The sequence below is a fragment of the Monopterus albus genome, unplaced genomic scaffold (assembly GCF_001952655.1).
Source record: "Monopterus albus unplaced genomic scaffold, M_albus_1.0 scaffold277.1, whole genome shotgun sequence".
Classification (NCBI taxonomy): Eukaryota; Metazoa; Chordata; class Actinopteri; order Synbranchiformes; family Synbranchidae; genus Monopterus; species Monopterus albus.
In genome coordinates this window covers 907,153-922,067 of record NW_018128157.1, presented here as the reverse complement: position 1 = coordinate 922,067, position 14,915 = coordinate 907,153, and the positions used below count along the sequence as shown (strand labels likewise).

General features: G+C 44.4%; 2 protein-coding genes across 2 annotated transcripts; both read right to left on the bottom strand.

Annotated features, from left to right (window-relative positions):
• Positions 1-6: 6 nt before the first annotated feature.
• On the bottom strand, positions 7-3,796 carry LOC109973031 (potassium voltage-gated channel subfamily G member 3-like). The gene is made up of 3 exons (XM_020622325.1): positions 3,547-3,796; positions 2,396-3,399; positions 7-661 (listed from the first exon to the last, which is right to left on the bottom strand). Exons 2-3 carry the CDS (start codon positions 3,013-3,015, stop codon positions 16-18), a joined length of 1,266 nt encoding a protein of 421 aa, XP_020477981.1. The 5' UTR covers positions 3,016-3,399; positions 3,547-3,796; the 3' UTR covers positions 7-15.
• A 4,818-nt stretch (positions 3,797-8,614) lies between these two features.
• Positions 8,615-14,256, bottom strand: prph2b (peripherin 2b (retinal degeneration, slow)). Its single transcript, XM_020622319.1, has 3 exons — positions 13,676-14,256; positions 11,255-11,501; positions 8,615-8,946 (listed from the first exon to the last, which is right to left on the bottom strand). Exons 1-3 carry the CDS (start codon positions 14,254-14,256, stop codon positions 8,740-8,742), a joined length of 1,035 nt encoding a protein of 344 aa, XP_020477975.1. The 3' UTR covers positions 8,615-8,739.
• Between the last annotated feature and the right edge of the window lie 659 nt (positions 14,257-14,915).

The following is a 14,915-nucleotide window of genomic DNA, read 5'->3' as shown; positions in this document are numbered from 1 at the left end:
AGAGTTGGGTCAGGGTCAGTTGATAAAGTCGGCAGACAGGCTGTGGCTGCAGCGGGCAGAGCGCACCTTGAGTTCATGGTAGCACTGGACAAAGCTGTGGTAGATGAAGGTTATGGGGAGCGCCAGCAGCACAATGCCGCTCACAACACAGAGCCCGCCCAGTACACGGCCTGCCACTGTCACTGGGTACATGTCACCATATCCCACCGTCGTCATGGAAATGATGACCCACCAGCAGGCGGCTGGGATGCTGGCATAGTCCTGGTTTCCGGACTCCAGGTCCAAGCCATGCTCCAGCAACTGGGCCAGCGCACTGAAGATTGCCATGGCGACACAAACAAAGACAAGCAGCATCACCATCTCACGATAGCAGCGCCGCAGCGTCAGGCCAAGTGTCTGCAGGCCCAGAAAGTGACGTGCCAGCTTGATCACCCAGAAGATCCGCATCATGCGCAGGACACGCAATGTGACACCAGCTCGCTGCAGCTGAGAGTTCTCCCCCGTCAGTGTTGTCATGGTAACAGAGATGTAATACGGCGTGATGGCCAACAGGTCAATGATGTTCAGAGGATGACAGACAAACTCACATTTGTCACGAGAGACCAGAAAACGGACGATACACTCAGCGGTGAACCAACCAATACACACCGCCTCGATGATCCTGCAAGGGGACAGCCAATCAGAGGGAGGGGGAGAGAGACCACCAATCAGAGAATGGAGAGACAACCAACCAGACAAAAGGAAATGAGAATACCTGACATCCCTGCCCACCTGCTGCTCATTACCCCCTTTAGAATATATAACTGCCAGCCAGCTGCCAGATTGTCTTTATGCCCTGACATTGCTCTCCAGCAAGTTTCCTGTTTGTGTTCACCTGGTTCTGCACCTGTTATTTAACCTGCCTGAGCTGAAAAAAGAAACTTTACCTTCTACTTGTCTGTTGTCGAGTCTTGTATTTGGTTCAAACCCTCATAGTCACAAGGTCACTGTTAGGTATTTTTAGTCACATAGATATTTGTTAGATACTCAATGTATTAGAAATGTTTAGAGTAGACAGGATGTCTAGCTCAGGCTGTTAAATGCTTAGTCATTCTCATGAGTTGCTGCAGGTTGTTTATGGTCAAGGATAACTAGATAAAAAGTCGATGACTGTTAGAAGACAAGATGTTTAATATTATTATTATGATGTGTATAACTGTAGCCATAGCCATAATATTTTCTTATGGTTAATGTCATGACATGTCACTAGAGGTCGTGTTAGAATGTTTTAGCTACACACCACATAATCAACAGACAATCACACATTGATTTTCCTCATGTTTTGACTACTGCTCTGGCCAGCTGCAAAGCTGGCACCGGGAGATGTCACAATTTGGCATTTCCTGTGTAGAATGGGGTTAGCCTGAGGTAATATAATGTATAGGCCTGTTGTGGCTCAGGGTCTTTCAGCTGCCTGCGTGCATGTTGGAGGTGCAAGACACCTGAGCGTGTAATGTTAATTTTTTACCTGTGTTCATTGAATAAATCAGCTGGATGGTAGAGAGCCTGCATGTCGCAGCACAACTATAAATTTAAAACATTAAAAATAATAAATAAATGACACTTAATTTAATTTGTATTGGTTATGTTCACATGCTAATAATATTCTAATCTTAGTAAGTGGTTAATAGTGGATCTTTGGTTCCACATTTTCAGTCAATTTGGCCAAGCTGCACCTGTTTGCAACATGTGTGTGACCTTACACACTTGTTGCAAACAGGCACACAACAGCACAAGAAAATGGTGGTGCAAAAGCGAATTCCTGATTTCTTTATTGATGCATCAAGAAGAGCACAACCTAATGGATCAGAAGCAACAACTGACACCAGAACCTGCAGCACCCACAATGATAGCCCATGTATCTTATACTCATACATGTGCACGAAGACAATTGTCCAGCAATCGGTTATACACAACATGAAGAAAAGTTTCATCAACATGAATCCCGAGCACATGAACACGTTGGGAGCATTAACATAGGTATAGATCAAGTTTTCATGCATTGCTACAGTACAACTGGCCTAAATGCACATCAGCCTGTTATTAACTGTTTGGCTGATGACACTTGCTCTGCCTGTGACACTTTGTCAGTGGCTGATGCTCTGATCAAGATATTTTGTAAAGCTGGCTTCCATCAGCCAGTGCGTAGCCGCTGCTGTGTTTGTGTACTGTGTGTGTGCTTGCTGTCGGATTATAGCCTGCTGTGTGAGTAAATAACAGTGTCGGTGGTCGCTACTTTATCATCAACACAACGTTTACTGTGTAAATCTGGCTTTGCTATGAGCCAGTGCACAGCCACAGCTGGTGAAACATGTTCCCACGGCCATGTGTTCATGAAGCCTCAGATGTGTCCTACCTGTGCTGGTCCAGGGTTTCGGCAGCCTTCCAGTCCGGTAAGGTGCTGGCGCACAACATCACCATCGAGATGAGCACAAACAGCACTGACACTGAGGCAAGGATCTGTGCCATCAACGAGGATGTGGGCTCCTCAAATGTTCTCCTCATTCTCTCCACCCAGCGTCTCGGGGTCTTCTCAGGACCCCGTGTCTCCTCCTCCTCAGGGAAGAAGTGGACGAAGCAGTCGGACATGCGGTCATCTAGGCGTCGCTGGCAACAGGGCTGCAGGTCGGAGCTCTCCAAGCCCCAGTATAGCATCTCATTGTAGAAGGACAGCTCACACATGTGCGGCAGGAAGCGCAGCTTCCCGTGCTGCACGTACAGCATGATGAAACTGAAAGCCTCTGAGTGCCGATCAAAGAAAAACTCGTTCCTGTCACGGTCGTAGTCATCGCAGAGCTCCAGCAGCTCGCTCTCTGACACACAGCGATGCAGCCGACTGAGTCTGCTGAGAGGAAGGCGCTTCATCAGCTCCGCTGAGAAGGAAAACCTGCGGCCGCCAACGTTCAGGATACAAAGACTACTCCCAAACTTCATGTTAAAATCAAAGACTGCTTGCAGACTTGCTTTTTCGTTCATTAAAAACTCAGAAGACAAACGCAATTTTGTCTTAAAAACAGAGACTACCTTTTTCCAGACTTCATTTCTTATTAAACCTGCTACATGTAATTGTCAGTCTGGTAAAAAGCTGAAGCTGTTTTCAAACATCCAGACTCTGTCAAAAACTCCAAGAGGTTACCCTTTATAACGACACCACGCCCCAGTTCCACACTTTATTTCTTGTGGTTGTAAACATGAGCTGTTGCTTCCAAACCTCACTTGGTCTTTGTTAAAAACCTCATACTGTGACACACCTGTCCACGAAAACCGCTTCCAGACTCCATCTTCCAACTCAGTGAGAAGCTGTTTTCTGTTTTCCTCCTCATGAAAACCTCAGCTGCTTCCACGCATCTTTGTTAGTGCCTGAATAAAACACAAAATGTGTCAGTGACCACCAACCAAATTATTTCTGGTCATCACTAACCTGCTGTTTCAATTGTTGCTGCTGCAGCTTAAGACAAACGAAGTGACTCACAATCAACTGTGATTTAGACAACAACAGTCACTCACCAGATTTCAGCCTCTGCACATGAAGATCATCCTCACATGGTGGAAACAGGACCGTTACATCCTGCATCGACACCTGCAGTGGATGCTTGGTTCTAACATCAGAATCAGTGGCAGCAGTGGACCCGGTTTCTTCTTTTGGTTTCTTCTTCAGTGTTGAATCTGAGACTGAAGAGCAGCATCTCATCCACCTCATCCACCTCCTGCTGCTGTCTGAGAGGAGGAGGATCAGAGTCGATGATTCAAACAGCAGTCAGTCTGAGCTTGAGAGCGCTGGCTTGAAGCTCTGTACACACTCCTCCTTTTCACTTCCTGTCCCAGTTTTCAGTTTCCTCACCTCCTGCTTAGATCTATGACCTCACCTAACTAAACACTGAATCCACTTCATGTTATTTTGTGTTTCAGTGAATATCAAAAGGCAGGACTGAGAAATTAGTCAGATTTGATGAATCCATTCAAACCTGTAAACACAACTCCCTCTGCTGGTGGATCCAGGATCTAGAGTTAATTCTTGATTTGATTTGATTTGATTTATTCTTTCAAGCATATAAAACAGTTGATATAACAACACACATTTTTACACATAACATTTTACACAATCTTGAAACACAAAGTCGGTTTCTTCAGTTTCTGTTTCTCTCTATTTTTCTGATGTTATGCTGTTATTTAGTAAGGACTAAATGGTATATACTGTATGAATGAATTAAATGTATTGAAGCCTCATACCATTTCATAGCCCATCCCTCATGGGATCACAAGACACCTAGACCTGTCCATCATACAATGACAACATCATACTTTTCTTCCTACGAGGAAACATCTTGCAGCCGGCCGCTAGCACTTCAAATAGTCGGAGCAAAGGTATAGAAATGTAATAAATAAAGTACATCATTATAATCTTTCAAAATAATTATGGTCACAATCACATCATCATCAGCCCACTCCTGATAGTTTTCTTCCTGAGCTCACAAGCATTTCTTAAATAAGAAGCTAATTAAGTTATTTTTCAAATAACCACTTTAGCTGTTGTGAATCATTCATGTCCATCATCTCATTTATATTCTTTACACTGTTAAACAAAAATAAAATTCCCAGTAGTAGGGCTTAAAAACTAAATGACACTCGTTTTCAGTGTCCCCTGAATCACACACTGGACAGAATCAGTTTACTTTTGCCAAACCAACACACTTGACACAAAGACAGATTAGGAACTATGTAGCTTTCAACAAAATAGTCATTTTAATCTCACAATAAATAGAATACGCAGCTTTGGCTTCCTCCAGACCTCTTCTGTCCACTCACATTTACATATTTTGAACACTTTTCAAAGATACAAAAGCTGTTTCTTGAAATGACCAAACTCTTCTTCAAACCCACATTTACAGCACATATACATACAACATATCTATGATCCAAGGCCCTTTTTGTTCTAAGACCTGCCTTATCAGCCATATCAGTTAACCTGGCAGTATCAACCTTCTGTCAAACTTCACTAGGCTCCCATCCAAAATCTCCTGTGAATGTTGTAACCAATGAAAACCCAGGAAATATCAGCGAGCACACTCGTGAACACCTTCACTCTTTTGCTTCATTTCCACTATGGGAGCCTAACAAGTGGTGCACCCCATACTTCCCGTAACCATCATCGAGCGTAGCCTCCGGGGCTGACGCTGCCCGTCCTGCTTTGTTTCTCTACTGTATTTTCTCTGTTGGCCTCTGTTTAGAGGAGGAAACCAAAGAACTGGTAGTGGCCTTTGGCAGGAGCAGGAAGACTACAGTCCCTGCGACTATCCTGGGAGAGTATGTAGAGATTGTGGAATCATACAAATATCATGGGGTCTATATCAAAAACTGGCCTATATGGCCAGCAAACTCGAGGAAATAAGATCAGTGGGAGCAGGAGGACCCGGTTTGTTCCTCTTATTTATGAACATCACTGTATATACACCTACACAAACCAGTGTATATCATGGTATATAGCTCTATACAGACCAGCATGCATATATAAATATATACATATATATATAAATTCCCCACTTGCCCCCCACTTTGGGGCAGTCTTATATGCCTTCTTTCAAGCTCGGGTCCCCTACCAGAGGCCTGGGAGCTTGAGGGTCCTGTGCAGTATCTTAGCTGTTCCTAGGACTGCACTCTTCTAGACAGAGATCTCAGATGTTGTTCCGGGGATCTGTTGGAGCCACTCTCCCAGTTTGGGGGTCACACTTCCTGATGTTGCTATCGCTTGGGATTGCTACATCTATCACTACGGCCTTCTTCCTCTGTTTGTCCACCACTACTATGTCTGGTTGGTTGGCCATTACCAGTTTGTCAGTTTGTATCTTGAAGTCCCACAGGATCTTAGCTTGGTCATTCTCAACCACCTTTGGAGGTGCATCCCATTTTGACTTTGGGACTTCTAGCTTGTACTCAGCACAGATGTTTCTGTACACTATACCAGCCACCTGGTTATGGCATTCCATGTATGCCCTGCCTGCTAGCATCTTGCACCCCGCTGTTGTGTGCTGGATTGTTTCAGGGGCATCTTTGCACAGCCTGCACCTGGAGTCCTGTCTAGTATGGTAGACCCCTGTCTCCATTGATCTTGTACTTAGTGCTTGTTCTTGCGCTGCCATGATTAATGCCTCTGTGCTTTTAGTCCAACTTTGTCCAGCTACTGGTAGAATTTTTCGATATCAGCCCCTTCTACTATTTGACGGTGGTACATACCGTGCAGAGGTTTGTCCTTCCATGAGGGTTCCTGCTCTTCCTTCCCTAGTTCCTCTGGTTTCTGCTGCCTGAGGTGTTCACTAAACAGGTCATCACTCGTGGCCATCTTCCTGATGTATTTGGGATCAGAAAAAGCAGAAAAAGCAGTATAAACAGACAGTAAGCAATGCAGACAACAAGGGAATGTTCATTGAAATGAGATAATTAGGGATAAAAATAGAGTACTTAAAACTAGAGACCTGTACGAATCTGTATAACCATCTTCCTGATGTATTCATGGATCTTTGTTGTTTCATCCTGGATAGTGGCTCTGATGCTCACTAATCCTCGGCCTCCTTCCTTCCACTTGGTGTACAGTCTCAGGATGCTGGACTTGGGGTGAAACCCGCTGTGCATTATAAGGAGCTTCCTTGTCTTGATGTCAGTGGTCTCTATCTCCTCCTTTGGCCAGCTTATTATGCCAGCGGGGTACCTGATGACCTGCAGGGCGTAGGTGTTAATCGCTCGGACTTTGTTCTTTCCATTCAGCTGGCTTCTCAGGACTTGCCTTACTCTCTGCAGGTACTTGGTGGTTGCTGCTTTCCTTGTGACCTCTTCATGGTTCCCATTTGCCTGCGGGATCCCAAGGTACTTGTAGCTGTCCACAACATCTGCTATGTTGCCTTCTGGTAGTACAATCCCCTCAGTTCTGACTACCTTCCCTCTCCTCATTACCATTCAGCCACACTTATCCTGTCCTTATGGCCTATGTTGAACATATATTTAAATATATACACATATTCTTACAAACATTGTTAAAAAATGTTGAGCTTGATAAAAGAAGAGTCAAACAGTGTGGTGTCGGTCACAGTCTCTTTATAGGTTTTATCGTACACAGCTCCAGCCATCCCACAACAAATGTCTGAAACCTCACAACTCTTCATTTTACAAAGAAAAAAGGAAACATACAAATATTACAATCAGTACCTGAGAACTGATTTTCCCTTTAAACTGACTTTTAAATCACTATACACCTGATCTGACGATGCCTCTGTGGATTTGAACAGACCAGATCCCCACACACTGATGCATTTTGGTTTGTTAAGGTAAGACTAAATTTTCATGTACAATTTGATGAAGATGTAACTGCTCATCCAAGTGTGTGTGTGTGTGTGTTGGTTTCACTGCTATTTTAAGAAACATTCCTGTTTCAGTCTGAACCAGTGTCACTCTGAGAGGAAACCAGATGACCTCCTCATTCTCCACCCTGAACTCAGTCTGCCAGGCTCTACCAGCCCATTGTCTTAGATGTTTACAGTTGCAAGCATTAACATTCGCTACCACTGTGACAAAACTGAAGCCGTGATCTTTCACCAAGTTTAATGACAAACTTTAAAAAAGCAAGTGAAAGTTAAGTGACAATTGTGTCCTGGACATAAAAAAATTCAAGTTAAAAAGATGATGTCCAAGAAGCTGCATGAATCTTCCGTGCTGCATATAGGTGTGTGTTTAAACCTAATTTTACCCGTATCTACCTGTACAGCCGGTGAATAGGCCACGTTAAATGGTGCACAGGGCTCAGTGTGGGGAAAACCGAGCTGAGAGCTTGCTGCTTAAGGGACTGCATAGCCGCAGACCAGTCAGAGTGCCCATGCTGACCACTGTCCACCACAACATTAAAACCACCAGGTGGATTTAAGGTTGTGGCTGATTGGTGTATACGCACCTGGATTTACCTCTGTACACATCTAGCTGGTCAGGAGCAGTTATGCAACTGCTTCAATCCTGTTGCAGTACCATTCCTGAGCAGCACTGGGTGCTTAGATTTTTTTTCTGATGTTTGGCCATCTGTTTCCATGTCACCCAACTGTGTCAGCAGTCAGACAGTGACAGTAAAGACCAGAGCCTGACTGATACTGGATGTTTGAGACAAAAACCCCAAAATATAGACATGAAAAAGGCTGATAACGATACATTCACTGATGTTTGTTTTCACCTAAACAAATGTTTGGAAAGAACCTCAAATTAAGAATGTTTTGTAAGATCTGCCCTCTGCTGGACAAACTGTGCAAGTGCAACAGTTTCTGTGTGACAAACCGATATCAGCTGATCGGGCTCCGGTGAGGACCAGCGTTGACTCTTTCAGGCCTGATGGTCTCCTGACCATCTGAGTGCCATCTGACAGAAAGCGTTAATGAAGAGGGGGGAGGTTAATTAAATATTGGTATATAATTTGAAGCCCAAAATAGATGTTTTATTTACAGCAGTGGGTTTCTGTTCCCGCTGTTTAAAAATAAACTCTGTTCAACATATTTACAGAACAAAAAATATCAGCATCAACAATAAGTTTATACAGCTTGTTCACTTTGTGCATTTTAACAGGTGTACAGAACATGGAGTTGACTACTACACTCTCGCGCCCAGTTTTTTGGAGGAGAAGTAGGGGGTGAGAGGGGATGGGGTTTCAGTCCTTTGTGGTGGGTGGGGCTCTCAGGTGGTGTCCACTGTTGCATCCCTGCCCTCTTCTACCTGGTTGGTCTTCTTCCCCAGCATCTTCAGCTTGGCGAGCAGCTCAGTGAAGGTCTCCTTGATGCCTTTCTCTAGCAGCCAGCCCTTGCTCTCACATTCCGGGTTCTCTGGGTCAACCATCGTCTCCAGAGCCGTGCTCAAGTACTTCAGCCCTGCCATGTCTGCTAACTGACACACAGAAGCACACAGGGTCAGAAAATACATTCCATCTCACGTTGCATCAGCAGTAGTCTGAATCTCACTATTTCCAACCTGTGTCCAGTCTTTTCCTGGGGTTAGTGGATCTTTGAATTCATAGACGTCTCTGGTCTGTTGACTGCTGATTGGTCCATTCACAACACCCTGTCTTAAAACGTCCCCAGCAGTTTCACAGCAGCACTTCACTCTGTCCTTCACACCCTCCTGTAGTTTAACTTGCTGTACATGTGCTTCTTGCTAGTTTGTGCGACCTTGTCAGATTTTGTGTCGTGGTCTTAAGTATAACTAAAAATAGAAGAATCCACATTTTGTAAACTGCACTGAAGCTCTGGGTTGTTCTCCTGTTTTTACTTTATGTTGGTTAGTTAGGTTCAGTAACTTGGCTGCTGTTTGTTTCACCTCAGGTCGCAAGATCTTTTTGAGGACATACATTTTTTTGCCGATTAATAAAACAGCAGCAGGTGGTGGAAATGAACTTTTGTTAGTCTTTAAGTGCTGACAGAGACAAAACAATGTTATCACAGAGGAAAAGCCATAAGAGCTGACGATTCAGGCCAACTTATGGTAAGACAGTTGACCAGTTGTGTTTCCCCTAGAAAAGTTTTCAGGCATGGCATCAAGGGGATGATAGAAATTTTGTGAGCACAAGCAAAAAGGTTATTTATTTCTCATGCAACACCAGACTTTTGGTTGGTAAGTTCCATGTTAAGGTCACATAAAACAAGGAGTAGTCATAAGATGTATTTCTTGTACACAAATAACTGTCAAAGCTACCAGTTACTTCGCAAATGAAGAAGTTAGAACAATCTTTAAGAAAAATAAACAAACTGCTCATTCTCTCATCATGAGCACAGTGTGCATGACTCATTGCTGCACTTAATTTTCACCATGTGGCATGGTGTCTGATATCTGGCTCAGCTCTGGGTCCCAGCCAGATGTTCTGTTTGCTTCTATCCGCTGGTCCACCTGCAGCTTGCGTTGTACCATAGCCTGTAAACTTGTGTCACCGATGCCTATGCTAAAACCGTCTAAGGTATTTTGAACAGGTCTCTGAGACCAGCAGCATCAGTGACGTTCTTAAGTCGGTCTGATGTCTGAGTCATTGAGTTCAGGATGTGGTTTTAAATTCTGTCTGTTGTCACAATTCGGGTCATACTTGTTGTTTTGACCCAGATTCTGAATTGCTCCTCACTCCCAGAAGCCGCCCATCATCCTGATCTTCCCAGAATGCAACATGTTGCTGCTGCAGGCAGCTTAACCCCCAGAATAGTTCCTGATCCTCGGTGGACCTGTGCACTGCTCAGCAGCTTAACATGCCGCCTCCTCAGCCGCATTTAGAGTCAGACATATACAGTATGTTTCCTCTGTTAAACCACTGAGACCAGGTCAGTTGACACAGCCTCAGAGTAAAAACTAATTAAATTACATTTGACCACTTTATAATGATTTAGTGGACCTGTCCAGGGCGGACCCCGCCTCTCACCCTATGTCAGCTGGGATTGGCTCCAGCCCCCGTGACCCGATTCAGGATAAGTGGTATAGATAATGTAGGAATGGATGAATAATGATGTAGTTCTACATTTCTAACACTACATCATTATATATCATTACTGATTAAAACTGAAAAGTTTCGTCACATAACAACCGTTCACTTTGAGAAGAGACATCAGCTCATTTCCCTCAGAGCTAATATAATGCTAATCACTAACTAATCAATTACATTGTGTTGTACTGCTGCAAAGATTAAGAAGAAAACTTATCCTACATTCACCTCAAGGAGCAAGTCCTCACTTCAAGTGATCGAAGCAGCAGCAGGCGAGACACAGATTTGTTTTTTTGTTATTCTGTTTTGTACATACTGTAGCTTCTGGCCTGTTCTCTCCTGAAAGTACTGACCATGGCAACACCCACCCTCATCAACTCTAGGGGGCAGGAAAGCACAGAAATCAGAAAAAACTAAATGAATCTAATGGAGCATTGCAAAATTTGTATTTCAGTTTAACAGAAGAAGACAGCAAGCATCCAGCAAATTCAATCAGTGATGTTCAGAGGTGCCACTATGTGTTTTTCTTCTTTTTTTTTAAACCTCTGGACAGAGCCAGGCTAACTGTTAGTGTTTATGCTAAGCTAAGCTGCACAGACATGAGAGCAGGATCAGCCTGAACATCCAACTCTCAGAGAGAAAGACAAGAAGACAATTTCCTTAAACACTGTTGATAGCATGCATGTTGCAGGCTGGATGCTGATTAGTCGAAGAAGGATGTGGGCGGCCTCTTACCTCCAGGATGATGGTGGCAAAGACGAGTGCTCCGATGCTGTTCATCATGCTGCTGTAGTACGAGAAGAGGGCCTCACGGCAGCCCCGCATCCAGATGTTGAGCTCCTCAGTGCGGAGGTCGTAGTCATAGTGGGCGGAGTTATTGGTCAGGTGGTGCTGGATGCAGGGCCGTGAAGACCCAGGGTTACAGCAGCTGAAAGGAACACTGTCCATCAGGTACTTCCCCTCCACATTACTGAGGACGCGACTGCAGGACAGAGACAGTCAGAGGTCACACACTGCCAGGCTGGGTGAAGGAGGACTAGGCCGTGGCTCAGGCCCTGAGGGCTCAGGGGGCCAATTCAATTCAAACAGAGCCTCTGTGCATGAAATGTCAAACAGGAGGAAGACCTGACTTACACAGCTTGTCTCTCTTTGTGGTCAACTTCAGTCTCTCTGGTCATTGTGTCTCCAAGGTTATAGTGACTTACATTTAATACAATGCTTTAAGTGTTCACACTTTGTCTACATGAAGTTCTCACACAGCACCCTGAGGAACACCCTTTTTCTTTAATGGTCAGAGCAGAACCTGGAGCGGTGTCTCCGTCCCATCACTGTGTCACCATGACTCTGGAAACAAATGTTCTATGAACACATCAACTTTACTGTGCCACTTTCAACAGTGTATGGTCTCTACTGTCATTGTAGACTGTCACATGTTCAGCCGCAATGGAGCTCAGTATGTAAGGTTTGTACTGTTGTTGGTGCTAGAAGAAAGATCAGAGGTCATTAAAGACAAACTTTGCAGATTTTCAACAAGGTTTTATTAATGAAAGAACTGGGAGTTTATCTAAATCACATTCATCTTACCTCCCTTCATGCCTCCTGTACACAGAAACACCTGTTTGGTCTCCTGAAAGAGTCTGCCAGGGAATGCTAAAGGCATCAATTAGGATCATTCAGCAGTATCTCACAGGACACCAAACAGATCTGCAGGGCTCACCCTCAACACAGAGACCAGGGCTAAATCCCATCCACGTTTCATCCGGAGTGTCTGATAAAGAGGCGTTGGTCCATTAAAGACTTCCATAAAGGATGCACTCGTGTATCCTCGCTCATGTCTCCTCCTCGATCTTCAGAGCAGGAATAAGATCTTTGGGATGTCCTTCAAGACAGTGCACCAGAACAACTTCCGCTTCAAGCGAGGATCAAGGAGCAGGGATTGATCAGTTAAGGCAATTGGGATTGACCCCAGTACAATCTAAATCAGTGTCAGATAAACATCATCTTCAAGGATTTGAAAATAAAAAGCTAATTAATCTGAAGACTGTCATTTTTTATTGTCAAGCTCAGTTTCATTACACTTTGGGCTTTGTGATGTCACTGTATGGGCGGGGCCTGAAGTTACCGACAGGTGTGGACAGTGGGTGGGGCCTAGTGAGACAAACACAACATGCAAACACAGCTCTACAACATCCACGTTTCTGTTTTCATCTCTGACAGTCAGCTGGTGTTTAATACCGATCTTATGTGGTTTTAACCCTAACATCATCTACTATGTTCTGATCACATGATCTGTCACTACATATATTTTGTTTTGCAGGTGGTTCTCCTGGTGAGAGAATCAAATGCTCCCTGTGCTTTGGTTTAACCTTGTCCATGTTAGTGAGCAAGTAATCAGAATCGAGGTGGAAATCAGATCCTGACAGATAATAGACTTACAGAGGAGAAGTCAGTACATCAGCCTCCTTCACGGTAACATTAACCTCCTTAATTCCCTCACTTAACCTCCACTGACCTAACAAAACTCACTCACTTTAACAAAAATTAAAGTGTGATTCAGATGAAAAGCTCAGCTAAAAACAGCGATGACGATGATCAAATGATCTGTTGATGAAATGATATTTAACCCAGGTTTCTCTCTTCCCTGGAGTTTGGAAAGCTTAGAGACATTTGTGATCTTGATGATTGGGAGAGACAGAAATGAGACTTTAAAATGTTCTGGAAAAGTCTGAAATAAAGAGTGAAGTCCTGATCTAAACATCCTGAACAGAAGTGAGTTTGATCAGATCCAGAGAAGCTACAGACAATCAAATGCCTGCTCTAAGATGACCTGTGTCAGATCTGGTAAATACAGACTCTGGCATTGAAGCCACCACTGTGAAGTCACAGTTACAAATGCCTGACATAACCGATCAGTTTCATTATCATTTAAACTGTGGATTATTTTTCAGTCAGTCAACTGGTCTGTCAAATGTTTGACCAACACAATCAGTTTACTCTGATAAAGGAAAAAAGAAAACGGGGACCCTGACTTCAGAGGACGAAGCCAGTGTGAGGTTGATAACTAACAACTTTTATGCAACTGTAGTTTTCTACCACTAATATACAAATGGACTGTTTCAGCTGGACTGAAGGGTGCAGGACACAGGGGGTGCTTACTCTTTGACCTCGTCGTTGCTCATGTCCAGGTAGCGGTTGCTGATCCATTGCACCTCAAACCAGTCTCTGAAGTTGTTGTTTCCACAGCAGCGAAACTCAATCTGTGTCAAATCCAGCGCTCTCTTCATGAAGCAGCGCCCTGGTGTGTCCGTGTCTTTGTAGAACTTGATGCCGTTCTTCAGGCCCTCAGCCAGTGTCAGGTACACAGCAAACTGCATGAGGATGCAGAGAAGTGCAGTCAGCAGCAGCAGCATGCTGAAGCCGCAGCACAGCAGCAGGTACATCTTCAGCATCGGCTTCCACTTGGTGAACTTGATTGGGTCCAGACAGTCGTGGCAAACCTTTCCTCCAAAGGTGTTGATTCCGCAGGCCAGCATGCCCATCAGGATCAGCAGGTTGGGCACCAAATGGCTCTCGTTGTTGTCCATCATCTCACTTCTCTTCCGCAGCTCGATCTTAAAGAAGATGCCGAGGCTGAAGATGAGGATTCCCACAATAACTGAGAACCAATAGAGCATCCACAGACCCTGAGCCAGCTTCACCCGCTTTGGCAGGTTGAACTTCACTGGCATGAATGGCATTTTAAGGTTTTGGTGTAACCAAGGACTCAGCTGCAGTCAACAGACAGGCAAGGTAAACTCTGCTGAGCACTGAGAATCCATCAAAGATTCAGATTTTTCAACAGTTCCAGAAAGAAACGGCTGGATGTGACAGAACCACAGCTCCTGGTTTCAGATCCATGGTGCTGAGCTGCAGCTCTGAACAGCCCATGTTGCTGGGGGGGCAGTGGGGTCTGCCATCAAATCACAATCAAATATTCACATAAAGCTGATGAAATGTCTCAGTGGTCGACTCCTCACTGTGTGAATGTGAGTGAGCTGCGACACATCCTAAACCCTTGATCCCATTATCAGGATAATTTTCTGCCTGTAATCCTCGGGCTTACTGCTAATTGGTTTTACGTTAAGCTTCCTTCTCTCCTGTCACAGCTCAGTTTACTGAGCAGCACTTCACTTCTGCTGAGAGAAGCTCACCTGACTCACATCACCACAGGTGAGACTCAGTGACAGGAAGCAGAGGAACTGATGCTCTCTGTCCAATCAGCAAAGAAAACTAGAAACTTCCTGTGGCAAAGAGAGAAAAACCTATGCACTGGATGATGTTACTGTGGCAACCAACACCATGACAACAATTCTTAAAAACAAGACCCATACAATTCCCTGTTAATGCCCAGTCCACA

Bases quoted from the DNA above. Each gene is read 5' to 3' on its own strand.
- LOC109973031 (XM_020622325.1), bottom strand. From the start codon at position 3,015: ATGAACGAAAAAGCAAGTCTGCAAGCAGTCTTTGATTTTAACATGAAG. The intron at 662-2,395 runs GTAGGACACATC...GTCCCCTTGCAG, and splicing joins GAAACCCTGGACCAGCACAG to GATCATCGAGGCGGTGTGTA.
- prph2b (XM_020622319.1), bottom strand. From the start codon at position 14,256: ATGCCATTCATGCCAGTGAAGTTCAACCTGCCAAAGCGGGTGAAGCTG. The intron at 11,502-13,675 runs GTAAGCACCCCC...TCTGTCCTGCAG, and splicing joins AGCAACGACGAGGTCAAAGA to TCGCGTCCTCAGTAATGTGG. The intron at 8,947-11,254 runs GTAAGAGGCCGC...TCTGTGTGTCAG, and splicing joins TTGCCACCATCATCCTGGAG to TTAGCAGACATGGCAGGGCT.